Source organism: Mirounga angustirostris, unplaced genomic scaffold, assembly GCF_029215605.1.
Source record: "Mirounga angustirostris isolate CCGP_5_RB_7025 unplaced genomic scaffold, mMirAng1.0.hap1 SCAF_5, whole genome shotgun sequence".
Classification (NCBI taxonomy): Eukaryota; Metazoa; Chordata; class Mammalia; order Carnivora; family Phocidae; genus Mirounga; species Mirounga angustirostris.
In genome coordinates this window covers 163359667-163383009 of record NW_026991713.1, presented here as the reverse complement: position 1 = coordinate 163383009, position 23343 = coordinate 163359667, and the positions used below count along the sequence as shown (strand labels likewise).

At 44.9% G+C, this 23343-nt stretch overlaps 2 protein-coding genes across 2 annotated transcripts in view; one reads left to right on the top strand and one right to left on the bottom strand.

The window, feature by feature from the left end:
- ITGAL (integrin subunit alpha L) overlaps window positions 1-14039 on the bottom strand; it is a 58901-nt gene extending 44862 nt beyond the window's left edge. The window contains exons 1-2 of the mRNA XM_045875331.3: window positions 13729-14039; window positions 12004-12158 (exon numbers count right to left, since the gene is read on the bottom strand). The gene's annotated coding sequence lies outside the window, so the exon portion shown is untranslated. The remainder of the gene's footprint in view (window positions 1-12003; window positions 12159-13728) is intronic.
- On the top strand, window positions 14040-16291 carry SEPHS2 (selenophosphate synthetase 2). The gene has a single exon (XM_045875334.3). The coding sequence runs from the start codon at window positions 14186-14188 to the stop codon at window positions 15527-15529; it is 1344 nt and encodes a 447-aa protein (XP_045731290.1). The 5' UTR covers window positions 14040-14185; the 3' UTR covers window positions 15530-16291.
- Window positions 16292-23343: the final 7052 nt, after the last annotated feature.

The following is a 23343-nucleotide window of genomic DNA, read 5'->3' as shown; positions in this document are numbered from 1 at the left end:
TGGTGCCTGGAGCATAGTAGGTAAATATGTAGTCAGCAAATATTTACTGATGAATGAATGCTTGGGGCTCCTCTTGCTGCTGAGGATAATGAAGAGGTTTTTGCTTTCCAGGGTCTAGATGCTTAGGAGCAAGAAAGAGAGGTTGGGGGAGTTGAAAGTGGAGGGCCACATTAAATTATATATTTAATTTAATATATAAAATTAAGTAATAAGCTGATGGCAGGTTAGTAATCAGTTGGCTCCCTTTATTTACTTATTTTTTAATATTTTATTTATTTGACAAAGAGAGACACAACGAGAGAGGGAACACAAGCAGGGGGAGTGGGAGAGGGAGAAGCAGGCTTCCCGCTGAGCAGGGAGCCTGATGCAGGGCTCCCTTTAGAACAGAAACTGGAGGACGTAGAGGGGACCAGCCAATTCACAAGTGAGGGGAGAATGTTGCAGACATACAGAGACATGGATGTCAGAAGAGATAATCGTGAGGTCTATGAATGAGGAGTGGTGACAGCTTGGAGGGCTGCCTCCATTCCTGATGGCCTCCCTAGTTCCAGTCCACAGTATGGCCATGCTGAACCATTTCTCTTGTGGTGCTTAAACGAATAAAATGTTGAATAAGCAAAGGTGTGGCAGCAGGGAGCCTCTGGGCATGTTCGGGGACCAGTGGGCCCCTGGCTGATATAGATGGCAGCAGGAAAAGCAAGCTGGGGCCTCCCCTGCCCCCCACCCCCAATCCACCAGGCCTGACTGCCTACAAACCCAGGACAAACCAGGGCAAAGTTCTCTTCTCAGATTCACACTGAAGATTTGCTGGTGCAAATGCTGCTGGTTGCCATCAGCTGCTACCTCCTCGCCCGGGCTCCCCACCCACCACTTCCTCCTGGGTAGAGTAACATAGGCCACTTTGGTCAGGATGGTTCTAACAGAAATATCTGGCTCACCACAGTGCTCTTTCCCCTTCTTTCCACCTGCCAGGAGGTTAGAGGGAGAAACTCCCCGGGGAAGGAGGCTGGGCCTCAGGCGAGGGGAGGTCACTGAGGCCCAGAGGGGCCCAGAGTGGGTGCGGCACAGAGGCCACCACCCTATTCCAAGGCCCTTATGATCTCATGGCTAGGTGCACCAGGGCATTCTAAAGTCCTAGAAACTCTACCTGGGATTTTCCGAGGGAGGGCTGAGCTGAATGCACCACAGGTAGGGATTTTCTACAGATGGCACTCTTGAGTATTCATATGCAATCCACGGGGTCGTGTTGTCACTGAGTGACCTCACTCTGGAGGCTCCGCGTCCAGCCTCTCGGCATATGGTTGATTGTGTCCAAAAGAGCCTATCACTCCGGGCCAGAAGCCTGGGAACCAGTTCCAAGCAGTATTGACTTGCTATGCTGTGCCAATACCTGCCTTCACCTCTCTGGGCCTTGGTTCCCTCCTCCCTACACAGCTCAGGCTTCTGCAGGACTCACCAGTCTGTGAGTTCAAATAGGATCATATGAATGTTAATACTCCCATGTTGTTGCCTTATTACCCCCACCTGCTAGTACAAGATCTCCAGCTTCCTGCAAAGTCTCTGCTATTTCAGAAAGTCTTCAGGGGTATTTCACTTGTACTCCACTCCCTTGTATGGGAGCTGCTCCAGGCTTCACATCTTGGCTGTAATTCTATAACCAAAACCACAGATATAACAATTCTTGGCTATTCGCCCCAAGCCCTTAAAACACCAAAGCTGTGGTGGAGTCAGGAAGAGCCTCTCTCTCTGCTTTGAGTTACCCTAAGCTCCAACTGCTTGGGCTCCAGTGTGTACAGGCTAGTAAAGAAGCTCTTTCAAGTTTTACTTATGACTTTCTCTCTCTCTGTCTCAATCTGTCTCTATCTTCCAATCTCTCTCTCTCTCTTTCTCACTGATTTATGTTCAGGGAGCTGAGCCAGAGCGACCTGCAGAATAGCTATATGTACAGGAAGGACCACTCCCCTCTGACAATTAAAATTTCACTCTGGGGTCAAGGTCATTCTAGTCTGAGCCTCCCCCCCTTAGGGCACTCTGATGCTCCCTCTTGACTAGGTCTTCTATTGGGTCACCCCATTAGTTCTCCAGACACGCCCAGTTGTTCTTGGGCTTCCAAAATGACCAAAACTCACATTTGGCTTACAATGAGGATATTGGTAACCCCAGCCTATCTTATTTGTTGCATCAAGGAAAGTGAACTCCCTGCCATAACTCTCCTTCCCTGGGGAAAAGAAAACCTCTCCCGTCTTCTGACGAGGTAGCCTGAGTCCATCTAGAAAACAAGTCAAACAGAACCTGGAAGACTTGTCATTGCATGACGTGTTTGCACTGTATAATGAGGTGAAGTGTTTGGGGGAAGCAGCAGCCCTGTTGATTATCTAAGTGATAAGGAAGGCCTCCTCCCTGGTCTCACCACCTATCAGACTCTTCTCAATCCTTTCTGCCACTGCTCCTCCACCTGAATGTTCCTGAAGCTCCATCAGGAGCTGTGGATGACTCCCTCTTAATTTAGAGGCTCTTGGCCAAATGTCATGTCGTGGCAAGTCACAGGAACCCATTTGAGCTGACAGAAAGCAAACGAATACATTTGTCTAAAGGATATCACAAAGCCCTTAGAAGAACCCAAATACGATCAGGTCTTCCAGGTGGATGGAAGAGGGCACCCTTCTCCACCTCTTCAACAAGGTTGAAGAAGGTTGCCCTTCAATGCCAACCTCAGCCCAACTTTCCATATACTCTGAATTTCCACGTTCTTAGGAAAGAGAATCTGGCCGAGCTGGGGTGAAATGTTCACCCTACAGTAATCAGCTACTGCCAAGGAAACAGGGTCCTACACAAAAACCAGCAGCTGGCCACCTCACCCTCAACCTCTGAAGTTCTTAGTTACCTGGGCTAACGCTCAATCTTACTCCATAATTTTCTTTAGCTTCATGCCCTACTTTCCCCCCTCAATCTCTCATCAGCCTATCCCCTTTGCCTGCAACGTGCATCCCCATTGCCATTTGTCAAAACCTTCCCAGCCCTGAGGCATCGTGCCAACTTCTTTGTGCCATCCTTTATGATACCTTCGATTAGAAGTGTTGTAACAGGGCACCTGGATGGCTCAGTCGCTTAAGTGTCCGACTCTTGGTTTCAGCTCGGGTCATGATCTTGAAGTCATGATCTTGGGATCATGATCTTGGGGTGGTGAGATTGAGCCCTGTGTCAGGCTCCACGCTCAGCAGGGAGTCTGCTTGGGAATCTCTCTCTCCCCCTCCCTCTGCCCCTCCCTCCTCTCTTTCTCTGTTTCAAGTAAATAAATAAATAAATATCTTTTTTAAAAAAGCGTAGTAACAAAATTTCAGATTTGAAAGGACTCCCAAATATCACCTAATTAAACTTTGGCCTACTGCACAAAAGCCCCTTATATATTACTTCCTATTAAATTTTCAACCAGGTTCTCCCTCCACACCTCTTGAGACTGGATGCTCCTGACTTCCCAAGGAGATCCATTGCGTCTCCTGCAGCTCTGCTTGTAGGAAAATGCTTTCTTATATTACATGCGAGTTTGCTTCTTTGTGACTTCCATGCTTTAGACCTGGTTCTGCCCGGCTGAAATGCCCAGGACAAATCTGTTCTCTTTCTCTTCTGGAAGCCCCTTCAGAAATGTGGACAAGGCTTATGGGTCTCTCTTCCAGGCTGAACATCCTCAATTATATCTAATGTCCCCTATAAGACAAAGTCTCAAGTCCTCTGACCACCCCAGGAAGAACGCCCGCTTCAACGATCCTCCTAAAATCCGGTGCCTTGAAATAAATGCAACAAGGATATTCAAGGAAATACTTTAATTAAAAAAGGAAAAAATAGGGGCACCTGGGTGGCTCAGTTGTTAAGCGTCTGCCTTCAGCTCAGGTCATGATCCCAGGGTCCTGGGATCGAGCCCCGCATCGGGCTCCCTGCTCCGTGGGAAGCCTGCTTCTCCCTCTCCCACTCCTCCTGCTTGTGTTCCCTCTCTCGCTGTGTCTCTGTCTTTCAAATAAATAAATAAAAATCTTTTTTTAAAAAAAAAGGAAAAAATAAATTGAGTATCTAACAATAATAGGAAGTTGGTTATACCAGTTAAATAAGTCCATTTTATGAAATACTATTCAGCCTTTAACAAAATATGGTAGATTTACATGTACTAGCATAGAAAGATTGTCATGATAATGTAAGGAGAAGAAAAGCAAATTACTAGTGTGTGTTACATATTTTTTTATTAAGATTTTATTTAATTATTTGAGAGAGAGAGCACAGGAGGAGACGGAGAAGCAGACTCCCCACTGAGCAGAGAGCCAAAGACAGACACTTAACCGCTGAGCCACCCAGGCGCCCCTAGTGTGTGTTATATCTTAAACACTTCATTTTTTGGTGTATACATTAAAAAAAATTTGGTGGGGGAAGAGGGCTGTCTGGCTGGCTCAGTTGGAAGAGCACCTGACTCTTAATCTCTGGGTTGTGAGTTCAAGCCCCAAGTTGGGTGTAGAGACTATTTGAATAAATAAACTCAAAAAAATTGGGGGGAGGGTATTTACTGGACTCTACGTAGTTATTTCTAGATTCTAGAGATGTCTTGATTATTTCTAGAGTATAGAGGATGAGGTTTTAGAGCTCTTTCATTATATATGTAGTGTTTGGTTTTTTTTATAGAGAGCACACATTACTTTTATAATCAGAAAACAATAATAATAACGGATTTGCAGTGCTTTGGTAAGCTCCAAATATCAGGGTGTCAATCTCCCACCTCATTCACATTCTTCCCATTTATTCATTCAACAAATGCTCTCTAAGGCCTTCTCTGCACCAGAGCCCATGCTGGGCCTTGAGCTCCTGGAATCCAGTGAGGCGTGGTCCCAGCTGTGAGGAGCTTACAGATGTTAGAGGAAATCTAGCATGATAATTGCTAAAACAAGGAAATTTCAGGGTTATGAGATCACAGGGGAGGGACCTCCTGAAGTCTTTTTTTTTTTTTTTAAGATTTTATTTATTTATTTGAGAGAGAGTGAGAGAGAGCATGAGAGGGGAGAGGGTGAGAGGAAGAAGCAGACTCCCCACTGAGTGGGGAGCCCGATGTGGGACTCGATCCTGGGACTCCAGGATCCTGACCCGAGCTGAAGGCAGTCGCTTAACCAACTGAGCCACCCAGGCACCCGGGACCTCCTGAAGTCTTGAAGATAACAGTGTTTGTTGGGCATGAAGGGTTGTTGGGTAATTAAGAGTGGCCTGTGCAAAGGCCCTGAGGCAGAGAGAACTATGCTGTGTTCTGTCCATCCCATACCCTACTCCACCTTAATCCAAGTCACCACCACCCTCTGCTGCATCATTCCTCTCCAGTCTGTTCTTGATCTAGCAGCCAGAGTGATCTTTCAAAATTACAAATACAACCATGTCACCTCCCTGCTTAAAACCAATCCTGTGACTTCCTCTTTCTCTTAGGACAAAAAGTCCAGAATTTCTTCACATGGCCCATCAGATCATTTTTTAAAAAGATTTTACTTATTTATTTGAGAGAAAGAGAGCACATGCTAGAGAGAGAGAGAGAGCGCACAAGCAGGGGAGGCAGAGGAGAGGGAGAAGCAGGCTCCCCACTGACCAGGGAGCATGATGGGGGTCTGGATCCCGGGACTCTGGGATCATGACCTGAGCTGAAGGCAGATGCTTAACCAACTGAGCCACCCAGGCACCCTAACCCATCAGATCTTGCATCTAATTATCAGGAAATCTGTTGGTTCTGCCTTCAAAAAATATCCAGAATATGACCACCTGTCATTATCTCTGATGTAACCAAGTCACCATTGTCTCTCCCCTGGGTTTTTGCAGGAGGCTCCTCACTGTCTCTCTGTATCCACTTGTCAACCCTGTCCACCCTCACCTCAGCCACAGTGACCATGTCACCCTTCTGGTCTAAACCGTCCTGTGGCTCCCATCTTACCCAGAGCCAAAGCCAAAGGCCATCCCATAGTCCAGGGGCCCTGCACATCTGGCCTTTCATTGTCTCTCCGGTGTCACCTCCTCCTGCTCTCTCCCTCGCCCACTTGTCACCAGCCACACTGGCCTCCATCCAACACATGAGGCTTGCTCGTCTTGGTGCCTTTGCCAGAAATGCTGTTCTGCCAGGTTATCCCATGAGTCCCTCTCTCTGCACCTTCCCAATCATCTTCTCGCTCTTTATCTCCATCTCCAAAACTTCCATTCTCTGAGTTCTGCCATCACTCTGAGTCTCTTTCTGTCCTGTGTCTCTCTCGTTCTTATGGGAAGAGGTAACTCAGTATGGCTTCTCACATTTACCCCAGAGGTAAAGATGAAACTTCCTGCCCCATAAGGTGATGAAAGATGGTTAACAGTGTGAGGGTCTGTGAACATAGGTGTCAGTTCTCGAGTTTCCCAAGGGAGAGCCTATTGCTGGCAGCCCCACGGGGCAAACCCAGGGGAGGTGGGATTGGGGGCTGAGGCTGTCCTGGCCTGGGTCGGGCTTAGGTTCAGGGACTGGTGATGGGGACACTGACCTGGATGTTGGGCCAGGGTGGTGGGGGCTCAGAACAATGGGGAACATTTTGACCTCTGAGGTTTGAATGCAGAGTAAAAGCTAGAGCAAAGTCAGATTACCTCAGTCCTACAATGACCTGTAAGGCCCTATGTCCTGTGCCATCTTCACCAACCTTGTGACACACCTGTCTGACCTCATTTCCTACAGCTCTCTCCACTCAGTGTGCACCAGTCATCCTTGCTGCCTCGTTGCTCCTAGAATGCCCCAGGCACACTCCTGCCTCAGGGCCTTTGCACTTGCCATTCTCTGCCTGAAACACTCTTTCCCAGATATCTGCATGCTATTCTTCTCTTTATTCAGGCCTTTACTTCAAAGTCACCTTCTCAGTGAGGCCTTCCCTGGCTACAATCATACAAGACACATTCACATACCAAACTTCCTACCCTCCCTCTCTTCAGACTTCATTTTTCCCTCCTCAATATCTATCTCTAACTAACAAATGATTGATCTTATCTATTGCTATCTCTTTCCATTAGTATGTCAGCTTCATGAGGACAGGGATTTTTGCCTGGCATTCATTGTTATAACTTCAGTATCTAGTGCACAAAAGTTTTCAATAAATAGGGGGCACCTGGGTGGCTCAATTGGTTAAGCGTCCAACTCTCGGTTTCGGCTCAGGTCATGATCTCAGGGTCCTGGGATCAACCCCCATGTCAGGCCCCGCATTCAGCGCAGAGTTGGCTTCAGATTCTTTCTTCCTCCTCCTCTGCCCCTCCCTGCTTGCACTCTCTCTCAAATAAATAAATAAATCTTAAAAAAAAAAAGTTTTCAATAAATATTTATGAATGAACCCAGCAGGAGTGTTGAACATCTATTACATGCCAGATTATTTTCATCCATTATGTTATTTCTTACTAGAAATACTTGGGGGGCGCCTGGGTGGCTCAGTTGGTTAAGCAACTGCCTTCGGCTCAGGTCATGATCCTGGAGTCCTAGGATCGAGTCCCGCATCGGGCTCCCTGCTCAGCAGGGAGTCTGCTTCTCCCTCTCCCACTCCCCCCTCTTGTGCTCTGTCTCTAAAATAAATAAATAAAATCTTAAAAAAAAAAAAAAGAAATACTTGGAATGATCCCATTTTTGTTTTAAAAAGTTAAAAAGTATATGCAAATGCACAGAGCACACAGCTCCACTTTGCCTGGAGGGAGTGACAGGGCGCCCCCTGGAGTTCAGTGTGAGGTAGTGGCTCTCCTTAACACATTAAAGGAAAATGTCTAAAATTCACTCTGCTAGGCTGTTACTAGTACTTCTCTCTGGGAGAAGGGATTTCGAGTTATTTTAACTTTCTTCTTTTTTACTAAGCTGAATTTTGTGATTTTTCTCCAATGACAACATAATGATTTTGTAATAAGTTTCTGGCTCAGTCAACAGAGCATGAGACTCTTGATTTCAGGATTGTAAGTTCGAACCCCACCTTGGGTGTAGAGATTACTTAAAAATAAAATATTTTAATATGATCCAGCAATTGCACTACTGGGTATTTACCCCAAAGATACAAAAGTAGGCATCCGAAGGGGTACGTGCACCCCGATGTTTATAGCAGCAATGTCCACAATAGCCAAACTGTGGAAAGAGCCAAGATGTCCATCGACAGATGAATGGATAAAGAAGATGTGGTGTATATATATACAATGGAATATTATGCAGCCATCAAAAGGAATGTGATCTTGCCATTTGCAACGACGTGGATGGAACTGGAGGGTATTATGTTGAGTGAAATAAGTCAAACAGAGAAAGACATGTATCATATGATCTCACTGATATGAGGAATTCTTAATCGCAGGAAACAAACTGAGTGTTGTTGGAGTGGGGGGTGGGCTGGGAGGGATGGGGTGACTGGGTGATAGACACTGGGGAGGGTATGTGCTCTGGTAAGCGCTGTGAATTGTGCAAGACTGTTGAATCTCAGATCTGTACCTCTGAAACAAATAATGCAATATATGTTAAGAAAAAAAAAAAGAAGAAGAAGAAGGTAGCGGGAGGGGAAGAATGAAGCGGGGGAAATCGGAGGGGTAGACGAACCATGAGAGACGATGGACTCTGAAAAACAAACAGGGTTCTAGAGGGGAGGGGGGTGGGAGGATGGGTTAGCCTGGTGGTGGGTATTGAGGAGGGCACATTCTGCATGGAGCACTGGGTGTTATGCACAAACAATGAATCATGGAACACTTCATCTAAAACTAATGATGTAATGTATGGGGATTAACATAAGAATAAAAAAAAATAAATATAAAAAAAGGACCAAACTAATAATTAACCTAAAGTACTTTAAAGATTTTATTTATTTGTCAGAGAGAGCACAAACAGGGGGAGCAGTAGAGGGAGAGGGAGAAGCAGGCTCCCCGAGGAGCATGGAGCCCAATGTGGGGCTCGATCCCAGGACCCTGGGACCATGACCTGAGGCGAAGGCAGCTGCTTAACCGACTGAGCCACCCAGGTGCCCCATAATTACCTAAACTTTAATAAAAAGTCAAGTTATAAAAAATATATATATATATTTTAAAAAATTAAAAAATAAAAATAAAATAAAATATTTTTTAAAAGTATACTAAACAGGGGCGCCTGGGTGGCTCAGTCGTTAAGTGTCTGCCTTTGGCTCAGGTCATGATCCCAGGGTCCTGGGATCAAGCCCCACATAGGGCTCCTTCTCTGTGGGGAGCCTGTTTCTCCCTCTGTCTGCTGCTCCCCCAGCTTGTGCTCGCTCGCTCTCTGACAAATAAATAAAATCTTAAAAAGAAAAGAAGAGAAACCTTCCTTCCAAAGAGTCCTGGTTCCTCGAGGTGCATGATGGGGGTTGTTAGTATTCTCAAGGGGGGGAATGCCCAGGATGAGGGATAGAGCACCAGCCTTCAGGTCAACAGACCTAGGTTTGTATTCTCACTAGGTGACCCTGGGCAGGACTCCTGACCTGTTAGGGACCTCAGTTTCCTCATCTCTAAAATGGAGCTAATAATGCCAATCCCCTGGGGCTGCTATGAGCATTAATGAGGAGATGAATTAAGTGCAAAATGCTCAGCACCAGGCCTGGCTCATCATATGAGCTCAGCAAATTGTGTTGCATAAAATGATGTATTCGTTCATCAAATGTCATTGCCATGTAAAGTGCCAAGGAAGCCAGGGTGGACACAGCAGGACAGCCCCTGCCCTTGCAGCTTGCAGACTAGTGGGGCAGACAGTCGTGGAGTAATCACATGAATAAAGAATTATAGGGGCACCTGGGCGGCTAGCCGGTTAAGTGCCTGCCTTAGGTCATGATCTCAGGGTCCTGGGATCCAGCCCAGCATTGGGCTCCCTGCTCAGTGGGGAGTCTGCTTCTTCCTCTCCCTCTGCCCCTCCCCTCTACTTGTGCTCTCTCTCGCTCTCTCTCTCAAATAAATAAAATCTTTATTTTTTTATTTTTTTTAAAGATTTTATTTATTTATTTGACAGAGACACAGCGAGAGAGGGAACACAAGCAGGAGGAGTGGGAGAGGGAGAAGCAGGCTTCCCGCCGAACAGGGAGCCCAATGTGGGGCTCGATCCCAGGACCCTGGGATCATGACCTGAGCCGAAGGCAGACACTTAACGACTGAGCCACCCAGGTGCCCTCAAATCTTTACATTTTTAAAGATTTTATTTATTTATTTGCCAGAGAGTGAGAGCACAAGCAGGGGGAGCCACCCAGGCGCCCAATAAATAAAGTCTTTAAAAAAAAAAAAAAAGGTGGCTCAGTTGGGTCTGCCTTCGGCTCGGGTCATGATCTCAGGGTCCTGGGATTGAGCCCGGAATCGGGCTCCCTGCTCAGCGGGAAGCCTGCTTCTCCCTCTCCTCTGCCGCTCCCCCTCCTTGTGCTCTCTTGCTCTGTCTCTGTCAAATGAATAAATAAATAAAATCTTAAAAAAAAAAATTACAAACTGTCCTAAATGCCGAGAGGAGAAAGTCCAAAGAACAAAGAGAGCATATAAACAGGGGCACCTGATCTAGTCACTTTTTAACCCAGGTGAGGTGACTACAGATGTAGTAGAGTGTTTCCATTTTTCCCTTAGTGATAGGAAGATCCTTCACAGGTACAATACACTGAACATTTTGCAAGGAAACTTTCATAGTTGATATTTTCATAGGATCCCTATACCAGATCCTAAGCAGAGATGATGACCCTCATTTTACAGAAGTGGAAACTAAGGTGTACAGAGGTTATATCACTTCTTCAAGGGCAGACAGCTCACTGACAGCAAACCCAAAGGTCAGACAATATCCAGAGGTTTTTTGCTTCCACATCTCTTGCTTTTTCATTATTTCATGTTTCCTTTAGTATTTTTATTTTTTTATTAACATATAATGTATTATTTGTTTCAGGGGTACAGGTCTGTGATTCATCAATTATCAGTCTTACACAATTCACAGCACTCACCGTAGCACATACCCTCTCCAATGTTCATCACCCAGCCACCCCATCCCTCCCACCCCCCTCCACTCCAGCAACCCTCAGTTACCTTCAGTATTTTTAATTCTAAAATATAGCACATTTTCTTTTTTTTTTTTTTAATGTTAACATACAGCTTACAAAACGAGCGTGGGAAAATAGATGTGTATGGTTTAAAGAACATCATGTAACTATAACCCCGCCCGAGGAACAGAACTTAACGTAGTCCGGGTCCCCTAGGCCCCCTTCCCCAGAAGTAATCCCTATGCCAAATTTTGTTAATCATCCACTCTCTTATTTTTAAAAACACTTTTTGTCATTTTGCATCTCTTATCAATATATTATATTGATTTGCCTGGTGAACTCTATATAAATGGCATCTTAGTTTATGGATTCTTCTGCAACTGGCTTCTTGTTCCCAACATTTTGTTTTTGAGATTACTCTTATTGATGATGCCTAGACCTATCATTCATTTTCACAGATAAACAATATTCCATTGTGTAGTTATACCGTGATTCGTTTATGCATTCCCTGTTAACAGACACACAGGTTGTTTCCAGTGTCCTGCCATTACAGTCTTCTTTTTCTTTAGGAAGACAAATGGACTTGTTTTTATAAAAAAAATTTCCAAGATGTTACAACTTTTGTGAATTTAAATTCCAGCCCCTACATCCACATTAACAGTAGTTAAAATGAACAGCTTATCATCGGCCAGGAACTGTGTTAGGAGCTTCACACACATTTTTAAAATTTAATTCTCATAAACACTCCGTCTGGTTTCTGTCATTATCTTCAGGTGAAAGGACTATTTTATAGGTAGTGAAACGGGTTCCTAGAGGTTAGACAATTTGCCCAAGGTCATTAGGAGAGCCAAGACTGCAACTCAGTCTAATTTTAACGTTTGAGTTTCTTCCAATTTACTCCTTGCCTTAATAATAAAACCAAATGAAATGACTTACTATAAGAGCTATAAGTATCTCCTGTGTTTTTATACTTTTAATTGTAGTAAAATACACATAACATAAAAATTTACCATCTTACCTTTTTTAAGTGTATAGTTCAGTAGTGTTAAGTACCTTCACGTTGTCGTGTAATCAATCTCAGAGCTCCTACATTCTTACACGTGTCTCCTGAGGCACCTTTGCAAGAGTTTCTCTAGGGCATGTTTTATGGGTAGAATTGCTGGGGAGTTCCACCTATGGGTGAAATGCATGAATTTGTGCATGTTTGATTTAATCAGTTAAGGCCAAACTCTTTTACAAAATGGTTGCACCAATTTATAGTCCCATAGGCAGGTTGTTCTTTTTTTTTCTTTTAAGTATGTAATACACTCAAATATTTTTAAAAATGTTTAAGTTCCAAATGTTAAAGGAACAAAAAGACAATACAATGAAGAATCTCCCATCCCCAACCACCTCATTCCCTCCCCAGAGGCAATCAATTCACCGGTTTATGGTGATTTTCCTCCCAGAAGTATGCCATTGAATATATTTCCCCCCCTTTTACAACAAATAATAGTATTCTATAAATATTGCTCTGAAGTTTGCCTGTTTCTCTTAACAAACATCATAGGCAATATAACCTGGTGGTCTTTGGAACAGATTGCTTGGATTCATATCCAGCTCCATTCTAAACTGGCTATGACCTTGAGTAGGTCATTTAATCTCTCTGTGCAGTATATTCCTTACCTGTAAAATGTGGAAAGAATCCTAACTCAAAGGTTTTTGTAAGAACTAAGTTAATATACTAAAGCATTTAGAACTGTGCCTCTTAGGCTTGTAACTATTATCAATATAATTACATCAATGTTTTCTCATTCTGTTTTAGAGTTGCTTGGGTAGTCTATCATATAAGTGTACCACGATTTATCTTCATCACAATTGATAAACATTTAAGTTGTTTCCAGTATGTCGATATTACAAACAGCACAGGAAAAAAACAAAACAAAATAAAACAACTCTATCATTTCCACTCACAGCTCTGAGTACATCTGTAGGATGTCCTAGAATTGGAACTGCTGAGTCAAAGGTATTATGTGCAGTTATATTCTTAACAGATATTGGCAAATTGCTCTTAATGGATACATCACAGATACTCATACATAATAACTTAAAGATACATAGAAACTTTAGAACAGAACAAGATAAGCCACTTTGTTGTCCAGATGAGTCAACTGATTCCGGGAGAGGGAAAGTGACTCACACAGTGGTGGACTTAAGAGTCTTAAAAGACTTTAAGATCTTATTCTTTAAATGTCGTCTCTGGGGGCACCTGGGTGGCTCAGTTGGTTAAGCGACTGCCTTCGGCTCAGGTCATGATCCTGGAGTCCCAGGATCGAGTCCCGCATCGGGCTCCCTGCTCGGCGGGGAGTCTGCTTCTCCCTCTGACCCTCCCCCCTCTCATGCTCTCTGTCTCTCATTGTCTCTCTCGCAAATAAATAAATAAAATCTTAAAAAATAAATAAATAAATAAAATCTTAATAAATAAATAAATAAATAAATGTAGTCTCTGCCCCCAATGTGGGGCTGTAACTCACGATACCGAGATCAAGGGTCGCATGCTCTCCCGCCAGCTAGGCTCCCCTGAGCCTTAAAATTCTTTGAAGCCCATTTTAACATTTCATTATTTTGATGCTACGGTTTGCTTGCTTAATGGTAGTAATTTAATATCTAATTTCTCATTATTCTTTCCGATTTTTTCCCTGGGCTACTTTCCTATCCTGGATTGGTCACGAGCGCTGTCAAATGACCCTAGGACAATTCTGACCTGCATGAGATCTGCCATGTGAGCGATATTCCTCGTCTTCGAAAATGCTGCACTTGCTAAATTGCCTCTAGGGGCGCAAAGTTCCTCCAGCCGCTCCCTAGAGATCGTTTAAATTACAACTAGGGGAGCGAACCATGGCACTCCCGCGTAACCTCGCCGGGACCAGCTTCTCAAGCTGCTGGTTGATTTGTAATTTATCTTTTAGACGAAAGGAAGCCCGCCTCTCGGTAGCGAAGTCGTCATTGGATGGCACGGCTGTCAATCACTAGGACTATAAGTAGGGGAGGCCGGCGGCTCCTCCCCCAGGAAGGCCAGGAGCGCGCGGGGCGCCGTGAGTCCGGGGCGCGAGTCGCGCCGGGGAGAATCTCTGCCGTATTATCTGTTAGTCCGTAGTAACTGGAGTAGAAAATAGAAGGGAGCTCGCCTCTCCTCTTTTCCCTCCTGCCCGGCAGGCGCGATGGCGGAAGCCGCGGTGACGGTCGCCGGCGGCGAGGTGGTGGCGGCGGCGGAAGGCTCGGGCTCCGCGGGCTTGTCTCTTGGCCGGGGCTTCTCGAGCTACCGGCCCTTCGAGCCCCAGGCGCTGGGCCTCAGCCCGAGCTGGCGGCTGACCGGCTTCTCCGGCATGAAGGGCTGAGGCTGCAAGGTCCCCCAGGAGACGCTGCTCAAACTCCTGGCGGGACTGACGCGGCCAGACGTGCGGCCCCCGCTGGGCCTGGGCCTGGTCGGAGGCCATGAAGAGGCGGCCCAGGAAGGCGGGCTGCCGGCCGGGGCCGAACCCAACCCCCCCTTTCCAGCCCTGGGCATTGGGATGGACTCCTGCGTCATACCCCTGAGGCACGGGGGCCTGTCCCTGGTGCAGACCACGGACTTCTTTTACCCCTTGGTGGAAGATCCCTACATGATGGGGCGCATAGCGTGTGCCAACGTGCTGAGTGACCTCTACGCCATGGGCATTACTGAATGTGACAACATGTTGATGTTACTCAGCGTCAGCCAGAGTATGACTGAGGAGGAGCGAGAAAAGATAACACCACTCATGATCAAAGGCTTTCGTGATGCCGCTGAGGAAGGAGGGACTGCAGTGACTGGTGGACAAACGGTGGTAAACCCTTGGATTATCGTCGGTGGGGTTGCCACTGTGGTATGTCAGCCAAATGAATTCATCATGCCCGACAGCGCAGTTGTTGGGGATGTGCTCGTGTTAACCAAACCCTTAGGAACCCAAGTTGCTGTCAATGCCCACCAATGGCTGGATAATCCCGAGAGATGGAATAAAATAAATATGGTGGTCTCCAGAGAAGAAGTAGAGCTGGCTTATCAGGAAGCCATGTTCAACATGGCTACCCTAAACAGAACTGCTGCTGGATTAATGCACACATTTAATGCACACGCAGCCACAGATATCACAGGCTTTGGCATCCTAGGACACTCTCAGAACCTTGCAAAACAACAAAGAAACGAGGTGTCCTTTGTCATTCATAATCTGCCAATTATTGCCAAGATGGCTGCCATCAGCAAGGCCAGTGGGCGCTTTGGGCTCCTTCAGGGAACCTCAGCGGAAACTTCTGGGGGATTACTGATTTGTCTGCCAAGAGAACAGGCAGCTCGCTTTTGTTCTGAAATCAAATCTTCCAAGTATGGAGAGGGTCACCAAGCATGGATCGTCGGTATTGTGGAAAAGGGAAACCGGACAGCCCGGATCATTGACAAGCCTCGAGTTATTGAGGTCCTACCTCGTGGGGCCACTGCTGCTGCCCTTGCTCCTGACAATTCCAGTGCCTCGTCTGAGCCTAGCTCGTGAGATGGAATAGCAGAAGTTGTTTGGACCTTAGAGCCTCTGTACACAATCATTAGCGATTCTCAGAGCTTTATTTTAAGAAGAAATTTCCAAAGAAGGCTGTCTGCACTGCATAGTAGTTCCAGTGGCCCTTTCGAGGTGATTTGAATCAGCCCATCACAAGCTGCACATTCCAAGGCCAGAAGTAACATTTTGGACTTCGGGGGAGGTTTGTTCATCTCGTATGTGGAAAAGGAGCAGAAAAACCTCTTTCCAAGAGGTTACTTCTTTCCAAGAGCAAGATGAGGCTAATCTGGTTTGAGGGATTTTTTTCTTGGCACTGGGTTGTCTGCACAGGGAGTGAGGTTATTTATTAGAATTACCTACACACCAAAAAAAGGTAAATTGCAAAATGATTTAGATCAGAAGCAAGTAAGTTTGGACCAATACTGTTGGTAAATCTAAATTGTTAAGAGAGATCTTACACGCATTGTCAAATTCTTTATTAGATTTTTCTGAAGTACTGGCTCTTTCCTGCTCTGGACAAGAATTGAGCAGCTTGTCCAATGACTGGGAAAGGAGGACCTGCAACCATCTGATTTGGTCTCTGTTAATGACGTCTCTCTCTCTAAACCCCTTTAAGGACTGGGAGAGGCAGAACAAGCCCCAGAGCCCAAACCTTGGTGGTCATTAAGATGTTCAATCTTGTGCTGAAAATTCCTGGTGATTTAATCAATAAAGAGTAATTTCTAGTGAAATAAATAAAAAGGACTTTGTGGGAAAATTCTTCTGGCTAATGTTTGGATTCTTGGAATTCTGAATCTTTTACAGTCATAAAATGAACCAATTGATACATTTAGAGTCTGGCAAGTGGAGAGTGAGAATGTTTTCCCAGATTCTGGACCAGAGGATTTAACACCTAGATTTAGGTTTGCGCCTTCCCCCTGCGTTGATGGCAGAGGACTCAAAACAGGCATAAACCCCAAGGACTAGCTGGTGGGAGAGGAAATAGCAAAAGAAAGGGGTTAACACTTCTTGGAAGATTGAAAGTAGGTGGAAGAAGGGTAACTAAGAATAGAGGAAGCCAAAGTAAATGCCTTCCGAGTTGGAGAATACTAACAGGAAGCAAGGCAATGTGCTCTGGAGCTACTAAGGGGTCAAGCGTGGGGATAAAAACAGATACTGTTTGAAAGCTTCTATACAACAGGGAAATTATAATTAGATCTTTGAAGTTCACAAATCTCTCCCCCACGTCACATAGCCAGATGCCTGCCTCTCACCTCTGTAGGTAAAGGGAGGTTTTACTTCCTGGAAAATTAATTTTAAAAATACTGCAAAGTTGGGGATACCACAGTAAAGGACAGGGGGCCTGAACAAAAACAAGAATAAAGGCTGAGGGGCACCTGGGTGGCTCAGTCGTTAAGCGTCTGCCTTTGGCTCAGGTCATGATCCCGGGGTCCTGGGATCGAGCCCCACATCGGGCTCCCTGCTCGGCGGGAAGCCTGCTTCTCTCTCTCCCACTCCCCCTGCTTGTGTTCCCTCTCTCGCTGTGTCTCTCTCTGTCAAATAAATAAATAAATAAAATATTAAAAAAATAAATAAAGGCTGAAAGAGATTGCCCCAGCCCCCTTCCTCCCCTTAACTATTTTTTTTTTAAAGATTTTATTTACTTATTTGAGAGAGAGAGAGAATGAGAGACAGAGAGCATGAAAGGAGGAGGGTCAGAGGGAGAAGCAGACTCCCTGCCAAGCAGGGAGCCTGATGCGGAACTGGATCCTGGGACTGGATCCCGGGACTCCAGGATCATGACCTGAGCCGAAGGCAGTCGCTTAACCAACTGAGCCATCCAGGCGCTCCCTCCCCTTAACTATTAAAAACACAGTCCAGGAAGCTTATACCACCTTTGCTCCTCTGGAGAAAAAAAATGTGCCCAGGAAAAAGACCTATAAACATTTAGGGAGCCCCTAGTGAAAATCCCTGTACCAGGAAGCCTCCCAGTTGAAAAGTTTCAAGCACATTCTTTTCAATGCCTCATTCTTAGATATAAGCGGTCAAGGGTCACCAGACATTTGAGGTGAGCCTCTAACTTGAAAAGAAGTCAAAGAAACAAAAAACTCAGTAAAGAGACAAAACAGGGAGCAGAAGAAAAAAAAAAAAGAAAGCAGAGGTAAAGAAGATAAAAGGGTTCATAAAAAGGTAATGAGAACAAAGCATTTAGAATATAAAATATAGCTAAAGTTTTTTAAATTCATTAGAATACTTAGAAGATGAAATTTATCAGAAAGTAGAACAACAAAAACATGCACACTAGAAGAAAAAAATTATGGAAATTAGAGGTAAGCCTGGAGGTTCAACATCTAGGAGGAACTCCAAAAAGAGGTAATAAAGTAAACGGAAGAAGAAACATACATGAAATGATACGAGAAAGTTGTCTAAAATTTAAAAAGTTGTAAATACCACACATTTCTTGACTTCCCAGCATAGTGAATAAAAAATGACCTACACTAATTTTATTAAATTTTAAAATACCAGCGATAAAGAGAAGTGTTTTATATATATTAAGTCATTTGAACTGCCAACAACCCCATTTTGCAAATGAGGAAGCTGAGGTGCAAAGAGATTAAGAAATCTGTCCAAAGTTGCGCAGGCTAACTGCTAGGCAGTGTGAGTCCAGAGTCCATTATTATTATTATTATTATTATTTTTTTTTTAGATTTTATTTTTGAGTACTCTCTACACCCAGTGTGGGGCTCAAATTTACAACGGCAAGATCAAGAGTTGCATGCTCCACTGACTGAGCCAGCCAGATGCCCCCAGAGTCCATACTTCTAATCATTATGCTCTCCTCAAACCTTCTGGGGGGAGGGGAAGAGCATGTAGAAAGGTCTGGCAATCAGAATGGTATCAGACTTCTCAACAGGGAATTGGAAGCTAAAAGACAATGAAGTAACGCCTTCAAAATCCTGAGGGTAAATGATTTTCTCTGTGTAATTCTATACCTAGACACATTTTACAAACAAGCACATTCCAAGGCTGGAAGTAAAAGTATAAAAAAATATATTTTTAGACATGCAAAGTATCAAAGTGGTTTCATCCCATGCACTCTTTCTCAAGAAACTACTGGAAGATGTGCTCTAGGAAAATAAGGGGGCAAACTGGGAAAGAGGAAAACATGGGGTTCAGGAAACCCAAGCCAGCACAGGAGAAGGTGAAGGGAGATTTCAAGATAACAGCTCTACAGCAGGCCTAGATAGCGAGCAGCCTGGAACAGGCACATCACTCAGGAAGAGGAGCCCAAAGGCTCCCAGAAAAAGGAAAATGGACCTATTTGAGTACTGATACATTTGATTTTGTGAAAAATTATATTGGAAGGTTAATGGAAGATGTAAAAAGAATTAGTGATAATTATATAGAAAACTAGCAAATGAAAAAAAATGAGGCAGTTATCAACTCCAACAAAAAATAAAACCTTGTGTGACAAATGAAATGTAATCATACATAGCATTCAGCAATGAACATTTACATAGTTGTAATGTAAATACTATCTAACTACAACAATCAATCATTTTTAAAAATTCAATCAGCTTTTCTCCTACTCAAACCTCTTAAATCACTTTCCATACAATCCCTGCTACATATCTCCAACCTCATTTCATGGCACTTGCCCTCCCTCTCTCACTAAACTCTAGCTCATTAGCCTTCCTGTGGAACTCCAAACAAATCGAGGTCCTTTGTACTTGCAGTTCCCTCTGTCTGGAGCCTCACCTCAGGCTCCCTACCTGGCAGGCTCGCCCTCAATCCTGTCTCAGCTCAAATTAAACCTCATAAAAACCTTCTCTGACATCAGCCAATACCTACCGACTCCCCAACTCATCACCTACCTCATTTATTGGCTTCATAGCTCTAACCCTAATCTATAATTATCTTGAGAATGTGTTAGTTTACCTTCTAAGTGTCCCTTTCTGCTAGTATGTGAGCTCCAAGATGGCAGGAGATGTTCTGTATCCCCAGTACCTAGAACACTGATCCGTAGTTAGTGCTCAGAATATATTGAATAAATGAGTGAGTGAGAAGGATAAACGCTGGGGACCCTAGCAGCTTCTATGTCCACACTTTCCTTGCTCTTGGTGTCTCCTAGTGGTGGAGGCTGGTATCACCAATCTCTTAAGACAAGGCTTTGAAGAAGAAATTCAGGCCTTGGTTTTGTTTGTCCACATACACAGCTCTCTAACTGGTTGGAGTGGGCAGTACAAAAGGGGAGGAAAACGATGGGATGCGTCCCTGGCCTGCATCCTCTTAGTTAACCTAGAAAGGGTTAGGGGTTGAGAGCAAGATAGGCATCCATCTTTTCCTTGGGGAGGAGCTGGGCAGCAAAAGAGGCAGCAGGTGGTGGAGGGGACACGGCCTTGGGTAGAAATCAGAGCAGAATCACAAATAGAGGAAAGGAAGGTGATGGAAGAAAAGAGAAAGAAAAGGGAAAGGAAGCCAAATGCAGAAAAGAAAAAGGAGAGGAAGTTGAAGATAGAGGAAGAGAAAGAAGATGAAGAGACAGGATGGAAGGACAGAAGAAAACGCAGTAGCACGGTGACCTCAGCTCATACCAAAAATATTGAGTTGCCTCTTTTACACCCTTGTGGGGGTAGGGAGATTTCTTTCACTTGATGAGGAGCATTGAGGGGTACTGGTGAGCTTCAACATTCACCTTTCTGGGTGATCTCAGATAAGTCTCTGGGCCTCAGTTTCTTCATCTGTAAAATAGACACAGCCATACCCACCCACAGCAGGGAAGTCATGGAGAGGATCCCATGAGACATGGTCCTATAAATTAGTATTTATTAGATCTAATCAAGTACCAGGCCCTGGGGAAACAAAAGCCTGACACTGCTTCTGTTCTCCAGGAGACTCAGTCTAAAAGGAGATCTAGAACAGGGACACCCATCACCCCAAAATCAAGACGAAGAATGGTAAGTGACATATGGATTAGAGTGGATTAAGTGCTATAGGAGGTCAAATTATTTCCATTTTGGAGGAAGTTTAGGAAGGCTTCCCAGAGGAGGTGGCTTTGAAGCAGGGCTTTGCAGAATGAGTAGAATTTAGGTTTGGATATGCAGAGAAGGGGGAATGGGCATTCCAGATATGAGCAAAATTAGGGAGAGTGGGGATCATCTGGCTGGATTTAAGCATGGGTGTAGGGGAATAAGTCTGGATACATAGACTGGGGAAGGACTTCTCTCTCTCTCTTTGTTAAGTAAGCTCTACACCCAATGTGGGGCTTGAACTCATGACCCTGAGATCAGGAGTCACATGTCACATGCTCTACTGACTAAGCCAGCCAGGCGCCCTAGGAAGGGCTTCTAAAGGTGCTGGGGACTCCCCAGCCTGAATGGGCTAGCCTGGAGATTTCTCAAAACCTTTGTCATGACTCCCCCTGAAAAACTTAAAAGAACAAATACTTTTAATTATGGTAGCATCATTTCTGCCATCCCTCAGTTCAAAACCAACAAGGTCAATGGCTCTACCTCCAGTAAGAACAGCACTGTGATATAAACAAAATACACATTGTCCCGGCCTTCCCAGCACACACATGAAGGGTGTTTGGAGACTGCCTAGGCCAGAGCCCCATTACATAGATAGGGAAATCATGGCTCAGAGAAAAGAAACAATCTCCCCAAGGGCATTGGTGTTTGGGTTCCCAGTCATCTGATTCTTAGTTTGCCATCATCCTCTATTATCTCTAGGATCTTAGCAGCCCAGGTTCCCTACCCCAACACCACCCACCCAGTTTATGGGTCTCTGTTACTTTGTTCTCCAATCGTTGCCACCTCTTCCACTCCAGTGTTTTCCAAAAGCCATACTGGGATCAGTTGCACATGGCTGGGTCCAGTGGTGATGCCAGCCAAACTCTTGCATAACAGAAGGACAGTGTGTGCATGCTCATGTTTACTTGTCCCAGCCTGCCCATCCTGTCATTAAATATTTATTAGCCTACACTGGGAAAACACCTTTGGTCGAAAAGACTAAGGCACCCAGTCCCTAAAGGGATAGGCTCGTAAAGGCTAATCACAAATGTGAACCAAAAGCCAAGACCAAGCACTTTGAGGCCCTGACTAAAGCAGGGAGGTCGGGTTGCTAAGATGTGTCTGAGGAGAATGGAGAAAAGTGAATGGATGTGGGGCAGAGGGTACAGAAAGAGTCTGGATGAAGGGTCCAGATCATGGGGCCAATTATATGTTCAGGTCTGTTCCCTCTCCCGCATGAGGGCCTTCCCCACCCCTCCAACCCTGTGCTGTGCTGGAGCTGGGTTTGCTTGGTCTTCCAAGGACAATGCAATGGAGCAAAGAACTGGGATGTTCTGCAGGATGCCTGGCAAAAGCCTTACAAGCTCAGTCAGGAGCTCCTAGGAGGAGGGCAGAGGCAGTCCCACAAAGAGTGTCTCCTCCTTCCTGTCAATCACCAAGGACCATCTGACCTGTGAGCTCTAGAAGTCCTGGTCCCTGACTCTTCAAAAATCTGAGATGCAGAGGACTCCTGAGAAAGCTGTGTTTTACATCCCAGTAAAAGACTTTGGATTCTTGTCTGGAGAAGCTTAGCAAACATCGGGGTAGGTGCTATGGAAGGTACTTTCAGTTCCCAGATCCATAGGCAGCTCAATGTTCTGAACTTCAGACCTGTATGTCCACCTGCCTACTGGACATCATCTAGATGTTCTAGAGCCATCTTAGACTCAACAGGCCCCGAACTGAATTCATTATCTTCCCTTCCACCCCAACTTCTGTGCCCTCTTTTCAGCAAATGACAAAATTATCCATCCATTCACCCAAGCCAGAAACCCAGGAGTTACCCAGGACTCCCTCTTTTCTCCCAAATCCCATATCCAACTTCCATGTTGCCTAATCCAGCAGCAACTTCTGTGCTCTCTTCTTACCCTGCAGCTCAGCAGCATCCAAATCAGATGTCCACTCATTTTGGAACACTTTCCTCCTCAGCCTCTATAACACCACACTCTCGATTTTCCTGTTATCTCACCTGTCTCTTCTCTTTTGCTCAACTGCTAAATGTTGGAGTACCCCAAATCTTAGTCTTGTCTATCTAGATTCCTGTAGTAGTCATTCTTCTCCAAGTCTATGACTTTAAGTACTGTCTAATGACTGAGACTACCAAATATGAATCTGTAGCCCTGATCTCTCTTCTAAACCTTAGTCTCATAAATCCACCGAATTGATATGTAGCTTCAATTAGCTTTGTTCTAAACCAAACTCCTGATGCCATGTGTGTTCAATCCTGCACCTCGCTTTCCTCATCCCCGTATGAGTCACCACCATCCACCATGTTGCTCAACATTCAAAATCTGTAAGCCATACTTCACTCTATCCTTTCTCCCATGCCTCTAATTCAAAATCAACAAAGCCTATAGATCTAACTCCAAAAATATCTCCCCAATACATCCACTTCTCTCCATCTTCACTCACCATCAATCTGGCCCAGAGTCAACATCATCTTTTCCTTGGGCAACTGCAGTAACTCATTTCCCTGCTTCTACCCTTGCCCTCATTCTTAATACGGCAGCCAGAGGGCTCATAAATACAAAATATGATCATATAACTTCCCTGCCAAAGCCCTCCAAAGGGTTTCCATAATACTTAAAATCCAAAATAAAATAAAATATAAAATAAAATCCATGGTTGATCAATCTGATCTTGCCTCTTGTCACTTCCCTAATACCACATCCAACCACTCTCCCCCTTGCTCACCATATTCCTGCCACACTGGAATTCTTTTTGTCTTTAGAACATGCCAAGACTTTCCTGCTTTAAGCACTGGTGATCCCTCTACCTAGA